General features: G+C 35.5%; 1 protein-coding gene across 5 annotated transcripts; it reads left to right on the top strand.

Moving 5' to 3' along the window:
- Positions 1–81: 81 nt before the first annotated feature.
- CCDC18 (coiled-coil domain containing 18) lies at positions 82–22,766 on the top strand. Of its 5 annotated transcripts, XR_001523191.3 has the most exons (25): positions 82–806; positions 978–1,128; positions 1,678–1,845; positions 2,764–2,873; positions 3,670–3,798; positions 5,346–5,442; positions 6,182–6,303; positions 7,129–7,438; positions 7,639–7,739; positions 7,849–8,009; positions 8,513–8,733; positions 9,478–9,588; positions 10,216–10,347; positions 11,072–11,206; positions 11,810–11,887; positions 13,406–13,522; positions 14,834–15,001; positions 15,446–15,588; positions 16,135–16,298; positions 17,069–17,282; positions 17,852–17,951; positions 18,952–19,068; positions 19,498–19,642; positions 20,042–20,160; positions 22,503–22,766. XR_001523191.3 is itself a non-coding variant. In XM_015636737.3 (24 exons), the coding sequence occupies exons 1-23, from the start codon at positions 667–669 to the stop codon at positions 19,606–19,608; spliced, it is 3,300 nt and encodes a 1,099-aa protein (XP_015492223.1). In that variant the 5' UTR covers positions 82–666; the 3' UTR covers positions 19,609–19,642; positions 22,503–22,766. The 5 variants fall into 5 exon arrangements, 4 of the variants coding, with proteins under 4 accessions (XP_015492223.1, XP_015492224.1, XP_033372308.1 ...); XM_015636737.3 differs by lacking the exon at positions 20,042–20,160; XM_015636738.3 differs by lacking the exons at positions 3,670–3,798; positions 20,042–20,160.
- Positions 22,767–23,463: the final 697 nt, after the last annotated feature.

Raw genomic sequence — 23,463 nt, 5'->3', positions numbered from 1 at the left:
CCCGCCCACCCACACTGCACCGCGGCGCCGCGCGCTGCTCCCGCCCCAGCGCGCCGGCGGCGGGGCCGCGCCTGCGCCGTGAGGGCCCCGCGCGGTTCGAGCGCGGTGGGAGCGGCGCCAGGCTCCGCCACCGGCACCGACCCGCTCGGAGCTGAGGGACGGCCGCGAGTGCGCCGTGCCGCAGCTCTCCGCTAGCCCGGGCCTCTGGGTCGGGGTCCTGCGGCGTCCCCCACCCTGGCTGTGGTGCTGCCCGTCCGCCTGGGGCCGGTTCGCTTTCGTGTCGCGTTGCGCCGGTCGCAGGCAGCGAGGCAAGTTCTGCGCGTTCGTGTATGCGCCGTTCGCTTCTCGGGCTCCTCGCCAGCTGCACGGGACTGCCAGATCTCAGAATTTTTTGGCAAATAATGTATAGCAGGTTTTTCCAGTTTTCATATATGGCAAGTCATGAAGCTTTTTGTACCTCATGAATGCATACAGAATTCCTTACAAAAGGGACAATTTGTTATATTTGTCTAGTGAACGTAGGAGGATGTACTGTGTGAAATGAATGTCTACATTTGGAAATTGAGCTTTTTTCTTTATTGTATTTTTTCTCCTTTTTGTTTTTATAAATAGTTTTCATGCCCATTTAACAGTGTTTTAATATTAACTATTACTTTAGCCTTATCCATGTTACCAATGGAATGTAGTATGTGGACTTGCTCTAAAAGTGATGCTCACGACGACCTGCTCGCAAATGTAGAGACATTACAGAATCAGCTGAGGAGAACTGAAAAAAATCTACAAACTGTAGAAAAAGAGCTATCCAGGTATGAGCGCCTGGAAATGAGGACCTCCTGTCTCTTGTAGTGAGAGTCTGTTGTATTTTGTGTGGTGGATCATGCAATTAGCTCCTTTTGTGCTTTTCATTTCAATAGTTTTTATGAGCAACCTAATAAAGAAAAAAAGTAGTGACTTTTTGCTCTCCCTCCAACCACTAGTACAAGTGAACATTACAGCCACTGCTTCGATGAGGTGATAGACGTCCCTCTGAAGGACTTTGTACAGCCGAATTACGATTGTCAAGGATTTTCCAGCTTGAAGAAGAATTGTGGTAGAACATCTCGCCAGGATTTTCAAAGAAAATCCAAAGTAAATATTTCAGTTCATTACTTCTTTTTGCTACTTTTGCTTTCTGTTCTTTGCTATGTTTTTCAACATTTTTGGTTGCTGGGCTTGGAGCATCAGACAGTGGTGTCAGATGAACACTCTTAAGTAGTACCACTTGAGTACATTTCTTTGGAGAAGCTTCCACTCCCGCCTTTCAGTACTTGAGGTGTGTAAGAAAGATAGGGATCAAGTTTTTAGCAGGTTGCGACAGGACAACTGATTTAGATTAGATGCAACAAAATGTAACAAGTGTTTTACTCATGAGGGTGGTGCAACGCAGGAACAGATTGCCGGGAAATGTGGTAGATACCCCATCCAAGGAAACATTCAAGGTCGGGTTGGTCAGGGCCCTGAGCAAGTTGATCTACTTCAGGTTGTCCTTGTTCATTCCAAGGTGGTTGGAGTAAATAACCTTTAAAGTTCCCTTTCAACCCAAATTGGTTTTGATTCTATGATATATTTTAATGTATATATATTTATATATAATAAAATAATGTGTATATATATTTATAAGTGTATTTTTATGTCTAGTCTTACTCAGTATCCACAACTTTGGGTAAAACTGTGGAAGAAAATGAACATCTTCAGGAGAAGTTGGATGCCCTTCATGAGCAAAATGCATCTTTGACTTCTCAGAACTACTACCTAAAGAACAGAGTGGAAACAATGAACTTTGAATTGATGCAATCAAAAACAAAAGTATGTATCTCTATTGTGTTCATCAAAGAGAAACACAAGCCCCAAAACACCCAGTGAGCATGATTTTTGAGTTTAGAATTCCAAGAATCTGCTGCGTTTTGTCTTACGTTAATCTGTGTAAGTTTAATATTTAGTATATATTTAATAATCAGTATTAATCTTGGACAGGATAATTTGGAGTCTATTTCTCGATTAGCAAAATAACTATATTAATTACGAATTCCATATACTTATGTTCCAAAATTTAGTCTAAAGACAGTAAGCCACAGAATAAAAAATACACTATAAAAGAAAATCGTGCAGAAATGCATTTAATGCTGTACATTCACATGTCTGAAACATTAATGGGAATAATAATGACACAGTAGTCATTTGTCTAGGAAATTAAAATGGTTGATCTCTCAGGTTGGATTAATATTGCTATTTTGAAAAAAGTGTAGATGATTTGGAATATTGTATCTAATAAATCATTACTTATTTAATGTACACTTGTCTGTACAGGTTTGTTTCAGGACAACTATGTTCTTTTATGTGGTTTATATATAATATTAATATAATATAGCTGTCCTTTAGTGGCTTTTGTTTGAAAAATGTTATCTCCAAAATAGTATAAATAAATAGATTAGCAAAATGTTGGACTGTGTGACACTGAAAGAGGAAGTAGTTGGATATAAACTTCTGGGGAAAAGCAAGAGACAAGATCAAACTATAAAGAATATATTATGCTAGACAGAATATCACACTGGAACGGGAAGGAATGCTAAATGATCAGAAAATTGGAGTTAAGGTGGTGTAGATGAATAAACATAATTTACAGTGGGGTTAAGAGCATTTTCTTTCAGTAAGCAGATTTTTCTTCTGTTTCTCACCTGTATATATGCAAATGTTAATGAGACCCCAAATATGTTTGTATTTCAGATTTCATACCTTGAGGCTGCTTTAGCTACACATTTAGTCAGCATTCCAAAGTTGAAAGAACAGATTGTAAATTTGGAAGCAGAAGTTTCAGCTCAAGATAAAATTCTGAAGTAATGTGTACTTTTAAATCAGTATTTTATTGTTGTCTTCCTACTAGTCTAATCTCTTTTTAGGGGTAACAATTTCTGGTACGGTGTGGGTCATGTAGTCTGGGGTCTGGGATACTTGAATTTCAGAGCCATTGATAGGAGGAGGGAGGTGGTTTATTTTGTGCTGAATGTACTTCAAGAAACTGAGAAAAAGTAATAAAGACTGGTAAAAGAAACCAGTTTGTAATGTGTGCTGAATAGGAATGTGCCCTTACAGCTGGATGGGGTGATTGTTTGCTCCATGACCACATATATTCTCTTGTAACAAGCATATATATTTCTGAACATGACCATGTTCTTTGTAACACAAAGAATTCTTTCTCCATGAATACATTAATCAAAGCAAATGGCCAAATAAAGCGGATGAAAGCACTGTTCAGAGGTGTCAGGAAGACATTAAAAAAAAAAAAAAAGGTAAAAATATTTATGTTAAATTTATATTTTAGTGTTCTTTCCCAGTCACACTGCTTGGCAGACAAAATATGATTTCTATGATCAGAGCTCGTGACACCAAGTCAGGTTTCTGGGTCCTTGACAGTTGTGACACTTGGTGCCTGCTGATAAGTGTTAGACACCACTCCAGTCTGCAGACATACTCCTGGGGAGTCTGGAGACTATGGGTGTTTCTAACCTAGTCTTGAGAGTTACAGCATATTTGTCTAGCAGTTCTGGAACAATGTGTGCACTAAAGAACAACAGCAATCTATTTTTTTTACAAAAAGTTCTTATTTTTTATTATGCTTTGTCTATTTGCTAGAGATGCAGAAGATAGACTAGATCAAAATCAGAAAACAGCAATGGAAAGAGAACACATGTTGCAAAGATATCAAAAGGGCTATAAAAATCTGCAAATTGAATTAATTGAACAAAGCAAGCAAGAAAGGAGGTAATTGACTAATTTTAATAAATTAGCATAGAATAATAGAGCAATAAGTGTTTATTTCCATTGGAAGTTGTTTCCTTTGTGGAATCAAATTACTTTTCTTTTTTAAGGATGTTATTTTGAAAAAAAGGGGAAATTATGTGGGAAGGTACTGATTATTTAAACGCGCATGTTTAAAATTTTGAAATCCGTTGGTAGCTGCAGGCTGATATCACACACTAGTATCCAGTTTATCAGCTGTTTTTTTTTTCCCTTCAGTATAGATGTACTGCACTGGAAAACTTCAGTGTGCAGAATATATTTTTCCTGAATTATTTTTGTCTTTGTCTTGCAAGAACCCGCAGTGTATGCTCAGTAGTTGGTATTGAGCAGTATTCCTTAGTGTGAGGAAAAGGACAAAAGAAAAACTTACATCAGGAAAACATTTTAATATTACCCTTAATCTTACCTGCCTATATGATAACTGTTGAAAAGGGTGCTGTGAGTCCATCTCAATCCCCATTTCCCATTCCTATTTCCTCCTTTAGCCTAGTGGCTCTGTCACTACTTGAGAGGATTAGGGAATCTGACTGTTGGAAGTTGCTATGAACACTCCTATCACCTCCAAAATGTAATTTAAAGAAGTGAGTAGAACAAATTAAAAGATCCATGCATTCCTTATTAATTAAACGGCATTACCTGGGGCAAAAAATTGCCTGAATTCATGGCTTGGAAAAGCATTTCTTGAACCTTTTAAATGCAAACTATTTGTTTGACTTGTGGCTCTACCCATGAAATTACTTCTGACCTTCTTATGGCAAGAAAACCTGAAATACTGTGGGGCTTCCAATGCTGGTTGAAGAAATGTTTTGTTTTGTGATTGCTGTTCCTTCGGAGCATGTGGGGTTGGAACTAGCTGTACTTAGTTAGTAGTTGTAAATGTAAATATTTTTGTACTTCAGAAAAGCTGAGCTTCTGCCAGGTGTTAAGTGTGAGTTATGGTTAATATCAACAATTATTGTGGTTTACTTTTAATCAGTAATTGCAACAGCTTACTCTTCTTTACCCAGGCAAACTGAAGTGCTTTATCTTAATGCTTTTTTATTCTGAAATGCTTTTAGCCTCTTCTCTGAATAATTTTGCCATTTCCAAATGGGCACTGGTCCTCAGTGAGACACCGATCGGAGGGTTGGCTGTACTTAGATGAGGCACTGCCCCATCCCCAGCCCCCTTCATGGAAGAAAGAAACGTTACTGAGCAGCAGCAATTCTTGTGTGCCTGTATTGGCTGTCCTGGACAGACTGCATGCCTGAGCTGTGCTGAGGTTACTCTGCCAACTTCTCTTTCCTAATGAGTAATGACAAGGGATGGGGCAGTGGAGTGATAGAGGGGAGCAGTGGGGAGCCTGGGTTGTTTCTTGGAACAGATATCTGGGGCTTGGAAAGCTGGAAGAAGAAAGGAAGTACCTGGAGGAATTACAGTAGTAATTGTTTTATTAACTGGAGAAGATAGTTACATTAATGGCTGGAGTTTGTGGGTTTTAAAATTGGTTTGCATCTTTTGCTTGGCAGAGCACATCAGCAAAGAAATGAAGCTTTGTTGAATGTGGAGGAGATGACAAGAGCTTTCACAAAGTGTAAAGCAGAAATAACTGAAAAACTAGAAAGGGTGAGTTTTTTCTTCACTTGTATTTGCCATGGTGTTAAGATGTTTCTTCCAATAGGCCCAGCAGCTAATAGCAACAGTTCATCAGTGAGTCAGTTGTTTTCACTTGTTGGTGGCAAAGTCCTAAAAAAGGTGGGACAGGATAAGCAACTGTTTGTGGTGATAAATTCAGTTATATAATTTTATATATATGTGTCTTTGCACAGTCTGGATCTTTGGAGTCTGCATCTTTGGAGTATCCTAATAGTGCTGCTGTTTGTTATTGTCTCCTGCTTGCCAGCTGGAAATTTTACATTTTAAAAATACAAGATCCTTTTAAAAGCTCTTTTTCCTCCATATGTATAAGCTGTTTGATGAAACATGTGTTGAAGAAGAGCTAAGATGAAAATGAAGTAATCTCCCTAAGTTCTGATAATCAGAATTGTTAATCGTTCCTGCCTTGTGGGAGGAAAAAGTACAGTTAGTTCTTACAGAGATTTTTTTTTTTTGTTAGACTGCTTTCCTTGTAGAGCAAGGTTGCCAACCTCAAATGTGCCCTAAAATATTAAGTTAATTTTTTCCTAAATGACAGGAAAAAAAAAAACTTCTTTGCCTCTTCTTCGCTTCACAATAGTGAGCAATAGTGTTATCTACTGACTTACAGAAAGAGCATAGTGTTCATAACATTATTTTAAAAATAGCCTCTTGACCATGGAAGCTTAGTTTATTGCTATACAGTAATGAAAAAGAATTGCTTTTTAAGGCTAAAGCTGAAGAAGTAGTCTTGGGAGAACGTTTAATTAGTTGTGAAAAAGAAAAAGAGAAGTTGAATGAGAAGTGTATCAGCTACCAAAAGGATCTACACATCCTAGAAGAGCAACTAAGGTAACACAAAGGCTTTAAAAAATTCTCTGCACATTTATTTTACAATAAATTGGATGTTGCAATTGTCACTGTGAATGTTCTGCTCAATTCATACAGTTCAAACCAATGCATTTCTACTTATTTTCTGTAACTAATTTTTAAACATTTTAATCCCACATGCTGCCCCCCACTCTCAGGAAGAGGATCCCCCCCAAGCCTCCTGGGGCAGTGGTTCTTTGGCTCACTGGCTGCTCCTGAGGGCAGAGGGCTGCCTGGTTTGCTGGGTACCTGTGCTCTGCCCCCCTGGGCTGCTCCCCCTGGGGGTCCCCTTGCACTGCCAGCTGTGGGTCCCTGCCTGTTGTATACCACGTTGTCAGTCCCTGGCTGGAATGAGGGATACTCTTGGCATCTGATGGGGAGGCTGCACTCAGGCCTCAGTGGTGGTTGTGATGCTGCCTGCAGCTTATGGAACAGTCAAACCTGGTTTTGACTGCTTTCCATCCCAACTCCAACTGTTACAAGTTCTTATATTCCTGTATGTTTCATTTCAAGCTGAAGCCCCCTTTTTTTCAGAAGTTCCTTGGTAGTTCCCTCATTGCTTTAATGAGGGAAGGCAGCCATGAGCTGGTTGTCTTTAGAATTGTTAGGTTTGGACAACACCTGCACAGACATTTTGGAGTTACTCAATTTACATGCTTTGTCCACACTCACATTCCTGTCTTAATTGTCATTCTTTAGGCCATTTTGGCAAGAGTGGGCAGTGTATAAACACCCTTACATTAGCTTAAGTCTCCTGAGTAAGTCTCTGCTTCTAGTAATAAAAATACCTTTTAAATGTCTTTTTAGACAATTAAAGAAAGAGAATCACAACACAAAAGAAGAAATTAAAGCTCTAGAGGCAAAGAACATGGAAATGACAGTAATGCTGAGTCAGTCTGATCAGAAGATCATCAAGCTTGAGAGTGAACTTGCTGAAAAAGAAATAGTACTTAAAGAGAAAGATGCTCTAATAAGTGAAAATGAAGAGCTGACAGCACTTACTGCACAGCAACATAACCACTTGAAATTATGTCGTCAAGAAATAGAGGTTTCAAGGGAAGAGCTCAATATACTAGAAACCATTATTTCTCAGTTGTCTTTAAGCCCATCTGGAGAGGTAGAGTAACTGATATGGTCTTAACAGTGCATTATGTTTTGAATGATTTTAAGGATTGAGTTATCCAAACTTTTAATATCCTGATATATGTATCTTAAAATTTATATTTCAGTATAACACATGAATTAAGAATGCAATAAAAGGTGTGAAGCAATAAAAGGTTGATTTTTCATTGACCTTTATATTGTGTTAACTTTTAGGTTAAATGGCACCCTTTCAAACAGCAGCTATTGAGTTCCTCAACAGAAGCTACCTCTGAATCTTGTGGTGAATCAAGTAAACCTTTGATTGCAGATCTAAGGTATAGCTTTCTGGTTACTGAACTATGGCAAGAATAGGCAGATAATAAGGTGCTATTAGAACTAGAATGTAGAAAGAATGTTAAATAGCTGTCTCCTCCTTTATAATAGCATTAAACTGGCAATGAAAGGAGCAGAAATTCAAAAGCCTGGTGAAAACTTAACTATCTGTACTGGAGCTGATCATCTTGCGAATGGTAATGAAGGACAAGAAAACAGCAGGTTGTGTGACCTGGAAACAGAACCTGTCAAATTGATCAGAAATGCAGGAGGTAAGCTTGCTGAAATAGCTGTGCAGTTCTGTCCAATTAATCCACAGAACAGAAATGTTCTGCAGGGCTTCAAGTTGGTTTTACAGCAAGTGTGCTTTGGTTGAACAGAGAATATTTTGCCACCTTAGAAATTGTCATGTTCTCCAGAGAATATATTTCTTTATTTTGCTGCTTAAGTTACTTGTTTAGCAATAGCTGAGCTAGGAGTTGTGTTGAAAGGGAATCATGTATTTTTTTCTTTGTGCAGGTTGTGCTAAAGTCTATGTTTTTGTTGATTATTTTCTCTGTATCCTGCTGTTACAGTGTTTCTCTGATTGCTTTTGTCATTACTGTTTGGATTGATCCATGAAATTACATCAGGGCACTTGTCTTTATTCTGTTTGTTGGTTTCTTGGGGTTTTGTTGGGGTTTTTGTTTCTTTTCATGAGTCGCTGCTTTCAGTTAAATTATGGGTTTGCATGTGCTTTTATAAATTAACTTAAATTAATTTTTTCTACTTTGAGAGAGGAGAAAATATCAACAGTTGGAACTTATAAGCAAACAATTTGAAAAGGTGAGGCAAAAATTCCAGAAAGAGGTAGAGAAGCTACGCACTAAGCTGATAAAAGCAGATGAAGAGAATTCTGCCTTGAGGACCAGCATGGCTCAAAGAACCAGTCAGTTTCAAATCATACAAGAAGACCTATTGAAGAAGGCTTCAAAAACTAATAGCTTAGAGAGAGAAGTAAGTTTTTAAAGCACTGTTTTCTTCAGTTCAGTAATCAAAGGTAGTGAAGGAAATAGTTACAGAAAAACTGCAATTGCCATATAATTTTGAAATCTGATTAATTGGAGAAAAATTCAAACTAAACTTTCCAGCAGGCAGAAAGAATTAGCAGCCCTAATTTGTTAGTTTTCAGAAATACTGTTTTAAAGCTGGTGTATTTAGTAGGCTTTTCTGCTACTACTTTGATTTGTTATGTGAAAAATACACACAGCCTTGTTGCTCTGGTGTGGTTGAATTGATGGGTAATCCTAGGAAACAGGCTGAAGGAACAGTTGTATTTTACCTCATTAAATGTTACTGTAGTTGCTAGAGATGAACATCATTACCAGAGAGTCGCCAAAGAAAAAATTTAAGCTTCAGTTTTTCTCAGGGTAAATAAATTAAATTGTAATGTTTCCGTTCTGGTGCTAATGTGTTGTAGAGTTTAGCACAATGAGCTTTGCAGTTATTTCCTAATGATGAATGTAAATGTTATAAATATGTAAAACTATGTCATTGATAATTAATTGGATAAATTGTAAGTAAATTGTCCTGAATCTTTTTCTGTAAGTAATACATGGTTCAACAAAATCAACCAAACTACTTACTAAAAGTACTATAGTAGTAGCTAAAATGGGATTGGTGATAAGAAAGTGCATACAAATATTTGAATAAAACTAAAACAGTTGTCTATGGGCTGTTTTGTGCCATATTTAATTTCAGATAAGAAAGAAGTCTTCTCAGCTTTCTGCACTTGAGAAACAGTTGGAAGAAAAGACTATTGCTTATTCCACTGCTGCAGAAAGAAACGCTGAGTTGGAACAGGAACTCATGGTAAAATGTTCTCAGTGGGAATCCACATTTATTTAGAAAGACATAAAAGTTTGACTTGACGCTAGTATTACCTGTATTCAAAATGTGTGGACTTTCAAATTTTCTAAATAATCAGTGCAGATTTTAGGAATGCAGGTTTTAAAAACTGAATCTTGTTTGAAATAAAACATCCTTTTTTGCCTGCCCTTGCATGTGGTAAGTTATTAATGAACATGTTATATTCTCCTTGTGGCCACACGTGCAGTGAAGGTCTGGCCCTGTTGAATTCCCATTTGTTTCAGTGAAATACATGTAGATTTGTAAACAAAAAAGTCTTCAAAAGTGTATTTTAAAGATTTCATCTATCCATATGAAGATTGAATTTCTTTTTGTCTTTGTCAGGAGTTGTTACCTGTGCCATAATCCACCTTGGCAGGCGCTTCTCTGTAGTGGCAGCATTTACTGACATTCTATTCTATACCTGTGGTATAGGTGTGACATCCTTTGAGATGACACATGCTCTGTGTAACTTCAGAATTTTGTTAGCTATTCCTTTATGAAATCTAGAAACCAGATGATCAAATAAAACACTGTTTAATATCACAGCTAAATGTTTTTATTGAGTCCTTTTATTTTGGCAATTCCCAGGGAAAAAACAGATGCATTCATGAGCTGGAAACGACTATCAGTGAAGAACATGAGAAAATAACTTCTGCTTTTGAAAATGAAAAGTTGCTTCACCTTGAGCAGCACAAAGAAATGGAGAGACAGATTGACCTAGTAAGACCTTTATCTTGTAGTAGTGTGTATGACTGCTATATTTGGTATCTTTTCCCTATATTAATTTGTCTTGTAATTTTCATACACATCCATTTAAAAAGTTCTGTTAAAAAGCTCCTTCTTTTCCTTACTTTCCTTGAGGTTAGTATATTTTCCACCTAACTAGCTATACAACTTTCCCTCTGAAATATTCATATCCTGCTCAGCTGAAGAGAAATAAGGACTTAGGAAGAGTAGTGTTGTTCTTTGCTCCAAACACAGACACACACACAAAAAAAGCATAGCTATAGTTTTTTGGGTTTAAAGCATGACAGCTTCTAAAAATGTTCTCGTTGGCTGAACCTCTGCCAATCTGAGCCTTATGGGCATCTGTTGTTCTGGGAGACCTGTTGTGGGGTTTTCAGTCTCTAGAGAAGTCTGTTTCTCCATGTGACTAGAAATATAACTGATTATTTTGAGCTGTTTAAAAGCTTCTCATCTTTTAGTAAAGAATGTATTTATGTCTTATTGTCTTGGCTGGTGACAGACAATTACACTCTGTCTGCTGTCATTCTTATCTGGATTTAAGATATTAAGTGCTTGGGATTTCTTGATAATCTTAAGACTGTGCAATACTGTCAATGGCAGTAATGTATTTAATTTTCATTATGATAATGATGGGAGAATAGAATCACTTAGGTGAACAAATTCTTACTAAAATAAATTACGATTTACTTACGGACAGCTTCAGACACAGCTGGAGACAATACATCAACAATACATTGAACAAGAGAAAATAATATCTATGTTACAACAAGAGGTTATACAGAAACAGCATCACATTGAATCATTGGATGAGCTGCTAATAGGAAATAGAGAGGTAAGGTTGGCTCTTGACTTTGTTTAAATGCAAATCAAACAAGTGACTAAAAATAATGAAAAGTGTATCCATAAATACATGGAAAGATTGAGAAAAATAAAAGATGTTTATGTTTTTGCTTCTAAATTCTTATTTGAGTGATTGACTGAATCTAGTGTAGTCACCAATTACTGCTGCTACTACTATATTGTACAAATTTTAATGACCTTTCAGTATTTTCTGTCTTAGCATTCTCTTTATGCCTCTGGATTGCCCCTTAGGCGACTCTGTCTAATGAATGGAAAGATATCTGGATCAAGAATGATTGCATCAATCCTGCACTAGGTGGAAAAACAATAATGTTCTAGTATGATAATGTTTTGTTTCTTTTAATAATGTCTGCTGCTGCAGAATATGAAGAGACATCTCTCAGCAACCAAATTCAGTTTAGAGTATCATGTACATATATATTGTAAAAGCAATTGTGTTTTAGATACACTGATCTGCACTTCTTTTCCTGATTCTCTGATTCTGAGTTTTTATTAAGTACTTATAACCTTATAACATTAATGTTATGTAATATTTATATTTGGTTCTCTTGAATAAAAATATGTGTAAAAACAGGAAATGGAAAATCAAAATATCAAGAAAGATCAAGGATTGAAGATGCTGGAAAGTCAATTAACAGAAGAAAAAATCAAAGTTAGTAAGCTCTCTATAATGTTCAAGTAATAGTTTTAAAGGTTGCATTAACAGTGTATTTCCTTTAATCTTTTATAGAAAAACTGTTCTATATAAATGTCTTAAGTTCATATTCTAGAAGTCATTTATCAGAAATATTTCTTTATTTTCTGTTGTTTAATTTTGTTTTGTTTTCTTTTTTTTTTTTAATTAAAAGTAGTATGATGAAACCTAAAGTAAGAGATTATGCAATGCATAATTGCTTAATGCAATTACTGTAGTTACAAATAGGGCAAACTTGTGCTTATGGTACTCTTAAAGTCCAACATTGTCTCATAGACCTAATGTTATACATGCTTTTGGTCTAAATATGGAATTTATTTTACATATATGTGATCCTACAATGTTGGTTATGTTTTTAGCCATCTCTAGCTCTTCCTAGTGTTTGACTGATAAACATTTTCCATGCAGCACTTGTAAAAGGATTTTAATAAACCAGTGCAGATTTACCCTAGTCAGGTTTCAAAGTATTAAATCTTCAGGATATCAGTGGGAGAAGGTATCAGGGACTTTGCTGTTTTCATGCTCTTTCTGAGCTTGTGTTGGACCAATTCTCTATCCTAGTGGCTTTGTAGTATTTGGGATGTTTTCCAGAGGCTTAAAATTAAGACATGTAGTAATTTCTCTTCAAAAAGCTCTTGAATCAGCTGGGGATAGATACACAAAGTCCAGTATGGTTTAGAAAACTGGCAGTCTGATTGCAAAATTGAAAGAATTAGACATTCTGCAGCTAAATTCAGGACAATTCTCATTGATGAGAAATCCTAGCATTGAAACCAAATGGTTAAGAAAAGCTTAATTACTATGCCTTAAGATCTCTGGGGGTTTGTTTGTTACAATTTTTATCAGTTCAAGGTTATAAGGTGTTTGTTAGAGATTACTCAAACCCAAATGAGCATTAAAAGTGTAAAATAGATTTACAGTGTTGACATTGCTCAAAGCTTTTCCCTTCTCATCTGGTGAAACTCAGGCACTGTCTCCCAGAGCAGAAAGGGAAATCATGCTGCTTGGTAACTTTTTGAAAATAACTGTTTTAAGATCTGAGGTTTTTTTTAAAAAAACATGTGTGTCAGCTCACTTATGATGATAATTCCAAATTTATTTATGCAGTTCTATATGTAATAAAACGTGATGGATTAATGATTTGGTATTGACCCTATGTTTGCTTTGAAATTCTAGTAACTGACTGGCATTTCTCCTCATAACCGAAAGTCTCATCTGATATAAACACAGTCTAAAGTATTATAGTTTTGAATTTTGCAAATAATTTTAATTTTTGAAGACTGTTTCAGTTTAAAGTTTACTATAATCTTCCCTTACTATTTTAATACTCTTACGATAAAAATGTAGCTTTTCTGATGTTTCACACAAAGCTGTCTTTTAATACAATTTTTAGACCAGTTAATACAAAACTTTTAAATTTTAAATTATTTTAAATAATTAAATAAGTAATTTAAAATAATTATTGCATTCACCTAGGTACGACAGCTTGAGTCAGCACTAAATGTTTGTAAGGAAGAAGTTGCGCTGTATTTGAGCCAGTCACAAGAAAATAAACAGATGTTTGAAAATCATCTGAAAGAAAGGTCTGAAGAGGTAACAGGTTGTTTTACAACTCTTGCAGAGAACACTTGTTACGATTGATTTAATCTAAAAGTTTGTGAAATAACAGCCAAAATTTGCAACAGGACCTGTGAATGGGAAGTAAACTGGGAAAAAATGATAGATTTTGTGAGGGCAAAGGGGAAAATCGTAACTCAGAAACTCTGGGTAAGTTAGGGAAAAGGAGCGCTAAGATAAATGAATTGTTGAAAGAAGTAACAAAATCAGAATAATGTGAAACAAAGCATTATCTTGGAAAAAATGGAGAGAACACTATTGCAATATAAATTTAAGTGCACAAAATTGATCTGTTTTTCAGCTATCTTAATGGGGAAGAAGTCCTGGGCATAAAAAAATGTTAACTTCTAGAACCTGAGTTTTATCATGTTTTCCACTATTACTTGAAAGAGTTAACTTTAAATATTATAATTAATTTTTTTTTTTCTGGGTGAACTAATTAATAGTAGGCTGATAATGTCAGCGCTGGCCTACCTGCTGAGAGCTTTAGTCAAGTGGAGATTGCTGGACCCTGTACAGGATTAGCTTGATGGAAGTTGTGTGGTCATTGTCAGACATAAGCCTGTGATATTTACAGCTGCTTCCTAAGCCCTAAACCCTGTTGTTTTTATACTGCACATGAAGGACTGGATGCTGTGTGAAACATCAAGTGTGCCAAGTGAGGCTTTATAATTATGACCACTTTCCCATAAATAAAGTCCAGTTACTACTTCTCTGAGTGAGCAGTTAGTGATTTATTTTTGATTTTTTTTTCCAAGAACACTCCTCCTTTTTTTATTTTTATTTTTTCCCCCACCCAGAACAGTTCCCTCTTGTATTCACCACTGAGAAACCAGACTATTCAATATAAAACAAGTTAGGCACTCAAAATTCCCTTTTTTATTGGAATGACTATTGTCATGCAGGCAAAGAGAAATAAAGGGGAGGACTGAGAAGAAAATCTCAAGGGGAAAACAAGAACTTGAGAAATAAAGAAGACTGGTAGAAAAAATGTGGTTCTAACTAAAAATCTGCTATGTATGTTTTTAAAATACTGAGAAGTTATATTTAGAAAGCAAGAATCAAAACCTGTGACTGACTGAGAAGTTACTACTTTCCTCACTTTAGAGCATAACTCAATGATGAATTATGAACTCTGTTATGTACTGTTGAAACTGTAATGCAGCTAAATTCAGAACCAAAAGTTTTATTGAATCACAAGTGTGATTCTGTGTTCATTATGAGAGAATAGCTGATGCAACTGCAAATAAAATGTTTTATTGTAATGGAGAATAAATGTCTTTTCAGCTTCATTATTTACAGAAAGAAATAAAAATAAAAGGTCAGAATATTCAGGACATGAGTGAACAAAACATTCTCTTGCAACAAACTTTGCATCATCAGCAGCAAATGTTACAGCAAGAAACTATTAGAAATGGAGAGCTGGAAGATAATCAAATTAAACTTGAAAAACAGGTATGGTGAGAAGTGTCTACATATATAGAGGAAATTAAATGCCTTGTATATGTTTTCATAATACCTATAAAATTGAATATTTTTTGATAACTGAGTTGATAATTATTATTTAGATATATCTAAAATAAAGAGTTTAGTAGCTTGTTTTATCTTAATCCAGGTTCTGAGCTATCAAAAATTCTAGTTAGCATTAGAGTGGCTAGGTACTTGGAAAATCAAACCCTAAACTGCAGTTAAGGAGAGGTGCATTAATTCAGAAAGTTGCATCTTGTATTTGCCAGAAACTATTTGTCTTTCAAATGTGCAGAGTTTTAGTTTTAAATTGTATACAGACTATAAAGAAATCTGTTGTGTAAAAACTCTCCCTATGTGAGTTGCAAGACAAGAATGTGTATTTCTTTTGTATGCAATTTGAAAGTACTCTTTAACTGCCATTTTAAATAGGTATCCAATTTGGAAAAAGAGCTTCAGAAACAGAAAGCATGTGCAGAAAATAAGTTGAGAAATGTGGAGGAGAAACTGCGCCTAGCTGCTCACGAAGCAGATTTAAACACAAAGAAGGTGGATGAACTTAATTCTACAATCAGGTAGGTTTAGTGTAGGTGAGAGGTGTATTCTGAACACGGGCATATGGATCAGAGTGTTTTCTGTCTGAAGTGATGTTCAGCTGTGGGCTTACACTTCAGTCTCTGTGAGCACAGACTGGAAATCAGAAGGGAAGGTTCTGACTAGCAAAGGCATGACTTTCTGGAACACTTTTCCAATGAAATTAATGCATGTCCTGGCAACCTATTTAGCCTTAAGATAGCGCTTCATAAAGCAGCTCAAATCATAACTGTATCAGCTTGCTTGTAATTGTAGATAGTACATTCTACAGGAGCTTGCCAGTCTTAAAGAATACAGCTTTGATTACAAGAAAAGCCTACTTAACATGACTTTTATTTCTGTTTTAGTCACAAGCACTTGTCTTAGAGTGTGTTATTCCATAGTTCATTTTGCTCTGGTTACTTATTCTATTACTTATAGAATTATTATTCTACTTATACTTCTATTAGACAGATGAAATTGGAGATGGCTCAGTGCAAGAATGAACTTACTGGCATGGAAAGATGTGTATAAGAGACAGCTATTAGACAGATGAAATTGGAGATGGCTCAGTGCAAGAATGAACTTACTGGCATGGAAAAAGCAGCAGTCCAATTAAAACAAGATGGTGCAAACAAAGCACTGCAGATAAATCAGTTGGATATCACTCTGGAAGAAGCAAGATCAGAGCTCAATAAAAAGGCAAACGAGGGTAATTTGGCTATTTTTTTTCTCTGGCTTCCTTTCCTAATTGAATTATTCCTCTGTATGTATTAGACATTTTTCCTCGCTCTCCTTTCATAATCAAGTACATGAGAGTCAAAAAATGATAATCTCTTTAAGCCCAAACAAAACCAAACCCAAATGAACAACACCCCCACAACCCAAAAGAATCACAAACATTTTTCACATGCTTTTGCAAATTCTCGCTTTTGTGGTATATACCTTCACCCCAGGTGAAATGCATAAGTAATTTCCCTGTAAACTGATAATGCAGATTCTTAATGTAATAGTCAAATTATACACTTAGCTTTAATAAAGGTATATGCTATTCAAAAAATGCATCCCTTTGAAACATATGGAACATCTCTATGGAAATAAACTTTCCAATCCATCTTCTTCCATTTAGTTTAATTGTATCATTGTTTTAAGCCAGAGAAATACCAGCAATTCTGCTTGCACTTTCCTACCACTATATGTTCAGTTACTATACTGTGTCTGTACTGTCTCCTTTAGATGTCTTTAGATATATCCTTACTTTTCAGGTCAATTGTTGATTATGAACTGAATAAAACTAGCAAATACTTAGGCCCCATAATTTTTTTTTTTTTTTAAAGTGGTCACTGTTTTTTCTAGATTGTCTTAAAAAATAGTGATACTGAAAATTTATTAAGACCACAAGTGCTACTAGGCAGTGATGTTGCATGAAGACTGATGTACTGATGATTAAGCATTCTTTTTTGTGGTGTGTGTGTAAAATAGTGAATGATTTTGAAGATAAGCTGCTTCAAACTGAGACTTGCCACAGGAAAGCCTTACAGAAAATAGCAGAATTGGAATCTGCATTACAGAATGCTTGTGGAGAATTAAAGATCACTTTAACACAGCTTCAGGAGTTGCAAGATGCATTACAGAATGCACAGTCCTCCCTGGAGGAGAAGAACATTGCTATCATGGATCTAACAACTGAGCTCAGGTGAGCTGGTATCTTTTCCATCAAGAGAACTTAGTTATATTGGTTATTCCTGAAGAATAGCAAGTAGTTTGGATGGGTTTTTTAGCATTCTTATGTTCTTATTCTTTATTCTTACAGAGAGCAGCTCTCTGTAATTTTTAGATGGATTGCATCCATGAGGTGTCTTGCTACTTGAGATCCTTGGCTCATTTTTAATTATTAAATGTGGTGCTGAATTCTTTTTGGGGAATTCTGTTTTAAAATCTGCTGAAATTATTTTCTGAATCCTAAAGCTATGAAGTAATCATAAGAATAGACAAATTGTCCAGTTTCCTTTCTGTCACAAATTGATGATACTTTCTTTTTTAAAGAATCCTGATATAGCCAACTAAGTAATTTGAATAATGAAATTATTAAGAATTTCCCACCTGGAGTATAATCAACAGAATTATTCTATTTGGCTTTGTTTCCTTGCTATCAATTCACCTTTAGGGTAATATGCTTTAAGTAGGTCTTGTGATTTTCAAGCTGGGTATTTGAAGCCAAGCAACTGAATGTTGATTAAGTAATTAAATGCATGAGAATTTCAGGTATTGCAAGGATGAAATTGAAGACAAAAAGCAGGAACTCCTTGTCATGGACCAAGCACTGAAAGAAAGGAATTGGGAGCTGAAACAAAGAGTAGCTCAGGTCAGATAATTTTCAAGCATGTTACTGACAATTATACCTGTTACATAGTAGATAATTTATAAAAAGCCTGCTAGGTTTGGTTGCTTTGATGTATTGTCTCAAACAGTACTGGTTACTACAGCCACAGTGCCAAACTCAAACCAGCTGTATGTTGCTGAAGCATTATGTACCAGGAAAATCAGAAGCAGGTTATGCCATAGTGCTAAAGTTATGGGACAACTGTTATCATCTTGATGTTTGCCAAGAGGAAGGAAAGATCTGTGCTGAAGGGTGCTTGGAGATAATAGATTCCTTTCCTTGTTTGCACTGAAGCGTTTGATTCACATTAAAGTGGCCCCTAAATGAGAAATTATATCTTTGTTGTGAATAAATTTCTGTAGCCCGCTTGAAATATTTTCAGTCTTTTGGTCTGGCTTCAGGATTTGATGCCCATCGTGGGAAAATTCTGCTTCTGTCATTTTATTATAAGCCTCTTCCTGAAGGAGTTACCAGCCTTTGTATTCAAGAATATTTGAGGTTCAGAGAAAAGGAGTGGGGATTTGAATAAATCTGTTTAAAGAACTGACACTGTAAAGAGGCCAGATCTTGCAATGTATTTTTGCCACAGTACCCTGTGAACCGCCCCAGGAAGTCATCAAAGCATTTGACGGATTGAATTTTTTTGGTTTGGCAAAATTTGGCACTTCCTAACAAGGTGGATTGGTATAATAAACTACACATGTTTCTTTAAAAAGGAGAACTAGGTTTGCATTATGTATATATGAGGACCTAATATATTCATTTATGGATTTTTCCCAATTTCCCCTTTTCTTTTTATGTTTGGCCACTATTTAAATGAAATAGTAGGGGGTAGCTTTATATTGACTACTCGAGAGAATATGCTTGAGGCTACAAAGGATTAATTTCATTCATTTTGCTCTCACAGTTTGTAATATGGCATAATATTGTCTGCATATCAGTTCAAAATAAAAGAGTTCCTTTTCTTCCATTTTACCTCTAGATTACACAATTGGATATGACAGTTCATGAGCATAAGGGAGAAATGGAGCAACAAATAATTCAATTACAGTGCAATTTACAGAAGTCAGAGTTGGAAATTAAGGAATGCAATAAACAGGTAATTCTTCTTCATCAAAAACACAGTTTCCCTAACAAAGAGCAGCTAATTCTGTAGAAAGTCTGGTCCTGGGACACAATAGCTGGCCAAATTTATTCTAGAAGATAAAAACTCTTCTATATTGTAGGGAGAGGGAAGCAATGTACCAGTAAAAATAAATGTTCGTCAATTGAAACTATAGATTTTGCAAGGCTATAGCAGTCCAAAAATAAAAACCCATTTTTCACTTGATATGATACAAATCCCAAACTGCTCTTTTAGTAAAGGAAAATTTAGACAAAATCAAAAAACTGACAGAGGAATCCAAAGTCAGGGTTAATACTGAAATATTTGTGAATTTTGTTTGTTTTGTGTGTGTTTGTTTTTTTAATAAAATTGTTCTGACTTAGGTAAAATATTGGTTCTGATTTAATTGCATTTTCTGTTCAGATTGAGAGCTTAGAGAAGAAACTTCAGCGTTCTAAAGATGAGATTCGTGAAAAAGAGTTTGAATTGCTCCAGAGAAATCAGGAAATAAATCAGCTGAAGAAAAAAAAATGAAAGAAAACAACATAGCCTAGAAGCTCTTGGAAAGGTAAAACATACCTTGGATAGACAACATATTATCAATTTTTAATGCCACTACTGTACTGCCTAGAAGAAATTACAGGTTGTCTCTTTAGTGTAAATGTTATTACTTCTCCCGGAATCCTTGTATTTTGTAGCCTGGTGTTTTCTGAATCTTAATCCCCTAAAGTGAAACTAGTTGAATTATTTTAAAATTATAAATTTAATGGTACATTCTTAATTGTCTGCTTTCTGTGGAGAAATTTGATTACTGATTATCTTTAGGGACCTGATTTTCTGGCTATGATATGATGTGGTCTTTGTTGAAATTAAACAAAGCAATATGTGATTATAGCTTCTTATGGCTTAGGTACCTATCTTGTGAAAATTAATTACATTAAAGACCTGTGCTCTATCATGCTTGTAGGAACGAGAAGTGAGAATTTTTTGGCATAATGAATAGGAGTGTGTGGAAGGACTTGAGAAGACAGCTAACTCTGTGAATTGTACAAATCTTTGGTTTGGTGCATGAATCAATCTCTACAGGTACAAAGGGGATCAGAGATAAACAGGCTTCCTTGCAGAAATAAGTTCAGTGAAGGATGATTCCAAGCTACAGCTAAACACCAAGGCCAAGATGGCCTCTGCCACTTTAGTTATGCTGCGTTTGTGTGTTTGCTTTCCCTAGGGTGAGATATCAGAGAAACCTCATTTCTGTGTGAACACCAAAGGTGTTTGGTCTGTATTCTAGATCATGAGGGTTGGCTCTGTCACAGCTGATTATGAAGGTTGTTTCACTGCAAATTGAAGCAGTGCTAGCTCTTCCATCTTGAATTCTGTTAGGTTATTGATGATGCTTAAGAACAGGACAGTGACTGCTGCTACCTTTCACACATATCATTAACAATTTCCAACTTTTCCTGAGGGATGATTCTGAAAGAAAGAATTTCCTAGCTAGCCCCTGTACAATTGCTTACTAGACTCTTTCCTTCCAGACAAATTGTCTTTTTTTTGCAAAGGAATACCAGGTAGAAAGAGGCCTAAGAATATATAAGAAAGGCTTTGAAAACATACCTACTTGGTCATGTTCCTTCCAAGACTTGGGATAAGGAAATGAAATTTTATTTTAATTGTAGTGAAGTAGATAGAAACCCACTGGATTTTGGAAGCATTCTGTGTAAAACATGAAATATGTTGCAGAGGGCTTCTGGCTCCACATAGAATATTATATGGTTCCTTCTTCGTTTAAAAATTGAGTATATTAACGTAATGTAAGAAAATACTTTCTCCATTAGTAACATATTTCAGATTGACCAGTCTTCCACAGAAATTTTCTGTCCTAGTTCTAAAAAATAAATTACCTAATCTGTCTAGGGAAAAGGGGTGGAGAGGCAGTGCGTATGTCTTGCCCAGGGGTACAGTCTGTCTCATTCTTTTTTTTCTTAATACATTTGTACAATTGCCTTTCTTGTTTATTACAGAAAATATATTAGTTCAGGGAAGGAATTGCTAGGAGGGTTGATTTGTGTTCTGGTCCACTCTGTCCCTTTGGGACTCATAAAATAACCAGGTCACAGAGTTTTCTTTGTTCTTACTCTGCTTCAATCTGCAGTGAAGATTTTGTAACAATACAGCAGTTGGCTACCCTTATAAGTTGTAAATATTCCAAATAAAGGAACTGAAAATATCTTGCTGAACATTAAGGATGGCTTTTTCCTTTTTCTGGGAAATTGAAGTAATTTTCTGTATTAAAAAATGATAATTTTATAAAGGCAAATTTGATTTATAGCAAACTAATGTTTTGTGACTATAGTTCTTTCTGAAATGAGAAGTAAAATTGTATTAAAATGGTAAGTAAGAAAAAAATTAGTGCTTGCAATGATTGACTTTAAAAAAGTGATTTTTATAACGTTTTTGAAAAATTGTGCATAGCATAAAAAGATTAGGAATTACTGTAATAATCTTTCATATGTTAGCTGTAAGCTGCTTATATGCTACTTACAAGTGTTTGTGTACAGTATGTATAGCATGCCTCAAAGAATAAGCACTTAGCTAAGCATGGGTAGATAAACAGTGATCCAATATAACCTCTTTAAATTTATAGCAGGAACCTTAGTATAATATGATGTGAAGTAGTAGTGGCTGATAGAGTCTCTTGTGCTCCAGCACTAGTAATGTAAACATGACTGCTGTGTATCATGTACTAAAGACGTCTAGAACTCTGGTTTTGTCTATAAATGAACTCTTGAATAATTAGATCCAGCATATACACTTGTTTTTAAAAGGAGGGGTAGGGGTAGTAAAGCTCTAGAAACTAACTAAAACCCCTAACCTCAAACATGCTTTGGCAGCATTTGCTTCTATATACAGCTTACATTCACACTGCTATTTTTCTTGCTGTTTGTTAGTGGACATTATAGGATTTTTCCACTTGATACCTTGATACTGTTGATGGGGTTTTTACAGACACTTCCTGAACTGTTAGCAACTTAAGAACAAAAATGCAATCCAACATGAAAACTTAAGCCTCATGCAGAGGAGTTATTTTAAAAGACAGTGCTAATTTAAACTGTACAAAGTTTTTATAGAGATTTGCATATGAAGATTTCTTCTCAAAAATGTTCTGCATAACATTTTCCTTATCTGCTAGAAGTTATTATGGTATCAAAAAATTTGTAAGTTGTGCTTTTTGGGACAGCAAATGCACTTCAGTTACAAGAATAGTGAACAAAATGCATTAATAACATAAATCAGAATTTGAGATGGCAGCTATGGACTTGTGACCTACTGTTAGTTTTTCTGAATTTGTAAGATAAGGTTTAATAATGAAAAGTAACATCTTGGTAAAAATTGATTTTGATATGGTAATCACAGATATTTTGTTTCAGGTGCAAGAACTGTGAAGAAATGACAGCTGCTGCCTATTGGACAAGCAGTAACCCAGAAATGCTGTTGCTGGCTGGCATCATAACTGTGCACCCAAAGAGGAGATTTTAAAGTTGTATTTCTAAATAAGGAATGTAGTTATTTGTACTGAAGCAGATGACAACCTTTCTATTTTTCCGACTGTTAGTGGGATTATTGCCTTCATATAATAGCATATTAATTTATCTTTTATACTTCAGAATAAAATTTATTTATTTTAAATTGTAGGGATGAATTTCAGCTGTCATCTTTTTCCAAGGTTTTTAAATTATGTACTTGTTTAGTATCTCACTTCTAAACAAAAGTACAATGGTACTACCTTATTAGCAATTCTTGTTTGGGAATATTTTATTTTTTTTTTGTATGCATGCAGAGTTGCAGACACAACATCTTATTAAAATGGACCTGTTTGTAAGATGTTTTGGGTCACTGATTTGATCACAGACACTGGTAAAACCTGCTTGCTTTACTTCATACCAGTATCTTTGAGATGCAGAGTTGTCGGATAGGACCATAAAGCTTGTGCTTGTTTCTTTTGATATTTCTGATCAAATGAAAATCCATCAAAAATTCACATAGATTAAATTCACATCATTACTATGCATTGTAAAACATACTTATTTCCAGGTTTTCAAAAGTACCACGCAATTTAGCTGGTATAGATGGCTAGTGGCCCCACTTTTATATTTACATAAGCATCAGGAACTGCAAATACACTTTTGAGGCCTCAGTCTAAGTCTGATTAATGCACACATGACTTATGTGCATTAAGACATGTGATTCATACTTCAGAAATTAAGTTACTAAAGTTATTTGATGTAAAGAAGAGGAAAATAATCAAATGTATTTAAGTTTAAATACCAGGCCTCAGTTAAGTGTTTTGCATATTAAAAGTGTATCTTGGCCAATTAACTTACCTGAGGT

Source organism: Parus major, chromosome 8, assembly GCF_001522545.3.
Source record: "Parus major isolate Abel chromosome 8, Parus_major1.1, whole genome shotgun sequence".
In the NCBI taxonomy this organism is placed as follows: Eukaryota; Metazoa; Chordata; class Aves; order Passeriformes; family Paridae; genus Parus; species Parus major.
The sequence above is the reverse complement of the archived record's forward strand: the minus strand, read 5'-3'. Positions and strand labels throughout refer to the sequence as shown.

Bases quoted from the DNA above. Each gene is read 5' to 3' on its own strand.
- CCDC18 (XM_015636737.3), top strand. From the start codon at position 667: ATGTTACCAATGGAATGTAGTATGTGGACTTGCTCTAAAAGTGATGCT. The intron at 10,348-11,071 runs GTAAGACCTTTA...ACTTACGGACAG, and splicing joins TGGAGAGACAGATTGACCTA to CTTCAGACACAGCTGGAGAC. The intron at 13,523-14,833 runs GTAACAGGTTGT...ATGTCTTTTCAG, and splicing joins TGAAAGAAAGGTCTGAAGAG to CTTCATTATTTACAGAAAGA.